The 4548-nt window shown below is 53.5% G+C and overlaps 1 protein-coding gene across 1 annotated transcript in view; it reads left to right on the plus strand.

Moving 5' to 3' along the window:
* The first annotated feature begins 3506 nt into the window (after positions 1 to 3506).
* Positions 3507 to 4548, plus strand: part of TMEM259 (transmembrane protein 259) — a 7996-nt gene continuing 6954 nt past the window's right edge. The window contains exons 1-3 of the mRNA XM_010844644.1: positions 3507 to 3514; positions 3901 to 4020; positions 4395 to 4532. Coding sequence (XP_010842946.1) covers positions 3507 to 3514; positions 3901 to 4020; positions 4395 to 4532 — 266 coding nt within the window. The remainder of the gene's footprint in view (positions 3515 to 3900; positions 4021 to 4394; positions 4533 to 4548) is intronic.

The raw sequence follows: 4548 nt of genomic DNA on the forward strand, positions 1-4548 counted from the left end.
CCCCCTCGGAACCCCAGGGAGACTGAGGCCGGGAGGGACGGGGCCCCGCACAGCGGAGACCCGGCACCCTCTCCTACTCAGTGCTGGGAGCCTCCGGGCGGCTCTCCCCATGCTTTCTGGGCCTCAACTAACCTTTCTACATGATGATGGGAGGGGGACAATGGTTGAATGAGACCCTAATTCCCTTTGGACACTAATGCGGGGAGGGGGGACCCTTCTCTGATGCTTAGAAGCACCTCCCAGTCTAGGTCCGCTTCTGGAAACCCTCCTAGCTGGGTGGTAGGCAAGGGAAGTAGGACAGGCTCTTCAGCGGAGGGGGTCACTGGCGCTGGGACTTTGATGGAGGAGTAGGAGTTTGCCAGTCCAAAGGGTATTGTTTGTCCTGGCAGAACAAAAAGTGCAAAGACTTGGAGGGACCGTCAGTGGTTGAAAGTGTGCAGAGATCAATCAGATAGGTTGGGGAAGTGGGGGATGAGAAGGGACCCTAGATTCTGGGTTGGGGGATGGTGGGAATGGGGAGAAGATGTAACATCAGAGAGTTGAAGTCAGGAGATGCCTTGGGGGTAGAGTTGAGGACACCAAGGGAACCAAGCCAGGCACACACTTGCCACTCAATACATGCTGCCTGCTTGTGCAGATAAATCAATAAATTGGTAAAGGAATAAATTTCACTTTTTCAGTAACATTCATTCACACACCTATTTACTTGTTTATCAAAAGCTCTATGACAGGGTCACTGGGCCAATCCCTTGCTAAGCTATACTGACTCCCTCCTGGCTCTGGCCCTGCCCATCCCTGGGAAGACAGACCCTGGCATAGACACTCCCACCCCATGTGAACACGTACAGGACAGAGAGAGGTGTCTGGGGTGGAGGAACCCCAGGAGGGAGTGGGTGCTCCCCTGGAGGGGTAAAGGAAAGAGGCATGTAAGAGTGGGCATGGGAAGTGGGGTTTTGAAGCATAAGTAGGAGTTTGAAACATTTGACAGGTGATCTGTGAGGGCTTAAGAGATTACTCACCCTGCCCTTCCCAGGAACACCCCTCCCAGTGCCCCACTTTCTCAATGTCTATTGACTCTTTCTCTGACTATGCATCTTCTATGCTATGTGAAGGCTCCTTTCTTCAGAGCTCAAGTCCTAGCTGGATGGTCTTGGGTGAGTCCCTTCCCATCCGGGTCTCAGTTTCAGTATCTGTGAAATAGGGACCAGTGGTCAACCAGACAGTGTGGCTGAGTATGGGAACAGGGTGGTTTCTCAGTGTCTAGGTGGGGAGTTGTTTGGGTGGGGGCTGTACTGGTGGACTCCTTGCAGATTCCACAGGGGGCAGGACCAGGGCACTGTGGGGGCTGGCAGTAGTGGGAAGGAGGCTCGAGCCAGCCTGGTGGGCTATAGCCCATGGGATAGCAAGGAGTCGAACACAACTGAACAACTGAGAACACACTATATTCTTAGCCTCCTGAAACCCAGAAATTCAGATCAGACATATGAAAATTCAAAACCCTGAGGTTCCAAAAGCTTAGAATATTATAATTTGAGAAACTCCCCTCAGGACCTGAGGCTTACAGAACTATGTGGTTCTGTGTAATCTTACAACCTCAGTGGGCCCCACCTGGGTTCAAATTCCCGGTCAGCTGAGATAAGGGCATGTCAAAATCTCAGGAATTTTGGCTCAGCCTCGGAACCTGGCCAAGAGGCCTGGGGCCTCTGCAGTTGCCCTACAGCCTTGAACGCTGGCGCCCATCTCTCCGTCCAGGACTGACCCTGGGGACACTGTAGGGGTAAGGAAGGCTGTGGAGTGACGCAGGCTCACCGGGGACAGATTCAGGTACTCTGGGATGGGGGCCACGGCTGGAGGGCTCAGGGTTGCAGGAAACCCTGGAGCCTCAGCCTTGGGTTCTGGGCCCCAGGGTCTGGGTGGGTGAGCACAAGGGGCTGCAGGTGCGATGAAGGCCTTCTGGGCTTTGCATGAGACCCTGGGGGTCCTATGCGCCAAATGATGCAGTAACAAGAAAACAATGATAGTTACAGTAAAACGACAAGCCTGTTAACTCAGGTCAGCATCTCCCTTGCTCACAATCCGCCAGGCTCCCTATCACCCCTCAACAAAGGTGTCCTCCAGGTCCCCAGGTCTCCCTAGCTCACTGTGTTCCAGAGGCATGGGGCTTCTCCTCGCTCTGCCTCCAATAATCAGCCACAGGCTTGCCTCAGGGCCTTTGCTCCCGCGGTGCTCTCTACCTGAAACTCCGCTTGGCTTGTTCACTGTCTCCCTTCTAGAACCTTCTCAGTAAGCCATAAGCAGGGCTCCCAGCTCCAATGCCACTCACACATCCCAGACAGGTCCCAAGTGACACTCACAGCGTTCTGTGAGATCCAGCCATCTTCTGAAGTTCCCAACAGAAGATGAACCCAAACCAAAAAACAGCAGAAACCAGCACAACATTGTAAAACAGTTATCCTCCAATTAAAAAATAATAAAATAAAGTAAAATAAAGTCTCCGACTGTCCCCAGAAGTGCGGAGCCTGGTCCTTCTCCGCATCTTTGTCTCAGATTTAGAACTGTTTCCCCCCATTTTCCTTTTTTGTGACAGTAACTTTCATTTGCTCCCCTGGGTCGAGTGTCTCCCTAACATGGAAGTAAGCGCTAGACGGGGATTACTGGTACAGCAGTCGCTTGCCACACGGCCCTACTTCAATACAAATTACCTCAATAAAAATAAAGTTTAAAATTCCATTCCTCAGCTGCACTGGCCACATTTCCAGAACTTAGGAGTCACATATAGCTAATGCATTAGACCTCACTGCACATTTCAGGGACCCACAGCCTCCTCACTCACCCCCACTGAGTGGCTGGGTTTTCTCCCCAGGTCAAGGGTACATCAACTGGCCTCACCATTATAAAAGATGAGTTTGTGTTCTCCTTTTGTGACCGATAAATGATCTGGGGGTGACCTGTAACAGTGTCAAGAATGTGCATTGGTTGAGCAGCCACTGTATGCTAGGCCCCCATACAGGGCATTCTCTATGAAACAGGCAGAGATGGGATGACCTCAGCTTCCTGTCCACCTCAAGGAAGTGGGGCTCCCTGGATTATGAAGCCAGGCAGGTAGGTCTGGAAAGTTCTCTGAGGCTCTAGAACAGCTGAAAAGTCTCCTCCCCGCCATGCCTGCCTCACACCCTGGTCTTTCTCAGAGACCCTGACTGTCCCTTCTTAATGTTCCCTGGGTGTCCTTCCCCAACGTCTGTACTCAGGTGTCCTCTCCCACACCCAGCCTCTGGCTCCTCCTGCCCTTCCATGCTCCAGGCTGCAGCCCACCCGTTCTTGCTTTGGAGAATGGGGTGGAAGTACTGTACCTGGCATACAGTAAGTGCTTAGTGAATGTTGGATTCTGTTACTACCGTGGCTGCTAGGAGGCGCCCGGGCTTTTCAAAGATGAATGAATGAGCATGTCTGTAGTCCATATGTGGGCTCTCAGGTCTGGGACATCTCGGGCAGTCAACAAGGAGGGCATGGTCAGGTATAGACCATTTGCGATCCCGCTTTAGTTGACAAAGGGCTGTCCGCTCAGCCGTCCTGGAATGACTGGAACGGCAGGTCTGGCGCCCTAAGAGCCGGAGAGAGACGGGTGGTGCTGAGCGGCCCGCGTTATCAAAAGGAAAACCTAGTCAGGATGAGACGGTTGGATGGCATCACCGACTCAGTGGATACGAGTTTGAGCAAAATTCTGGAGATTGTGAAGGAGAGGGAAGACTGGCGTGCTGCAGTCCATGAGATCGCAGAGTCCAATAAGACTGAGCGACTGAACAACCAAAAGTCGGGAACGGACCGAAGGCTGGAAGGTTGTGCAAAAATAGTTCACTTAGCCTCTTCTGGACCCCTAAAATCCCCCGGACCGCCACCAAGTGCAGAGAGGGTGAGAGGTCCGCCAGTCCTTCCATTCACCGACCTCCGCGAGAAGGGGGAGGTGGTACTTAAGCAAGGCCCTGCAACATCACGGGCCTTTATGACGTCACGGCACATCAGGTTAGTCGGCTTGGGGGAACAGCGGCCCCGGCCGAAAGGAGAATTCCGCACAAGCTTTCTGGGGACGTAATTTAAAGACCGCAAATCAAATCATTTTTCAGCCAGAACACTCTACTGTGAGCCTATTTTCAGTATAGTTTTCTAGAGTGCAACGTAGAAAACAGCTCCAACAGTCGTATTTCCTTTCAGTATATTTTATCACTTCTAAACGCCTCAGATATTGACTAATTTTGACGCTCGAATTGCGGAGGTGGAGGCTACTGGGGGCAATATGCAAAAGACCGAGGCCAGACGCAGCCCCACCCCTCGGCGCTCCCGAGCCGGCTGAGACTCCAGAAGGCGGAGCCACCGCAGGCCGACCGCCGGCTTCCCAGAGTGCCCCGCGAGCGCAAGAAGGCCGCTTTAGCCTTCGCGGCGACTCGCTGGCGTCAGCTGGGGTGCGGAGGCGGAAGATGGCGGCGGCGGCCCGGCGGCCGTGAGGAGCGCGGCGGCGGCGAAGATTGCCGATGGCGGCCAGGAGGCGCCCTC

Source organism: Bison bison, unplaced genomic scaffold (assembly GCF_000754665.1).
Source record: "Bison bison bison isolate TAMUID 2011002044 unplaced genomic scaffold, Bison_UMD1.0 scf7180017864203, whole genome shotgun sequence".
Taxonomy (NCBI): domain Eukaryota; kingdom Metazoa; phylum Chordata; class Mammalia; order Artiodactyla; family Bovidae; genus Bison; species Bison bison.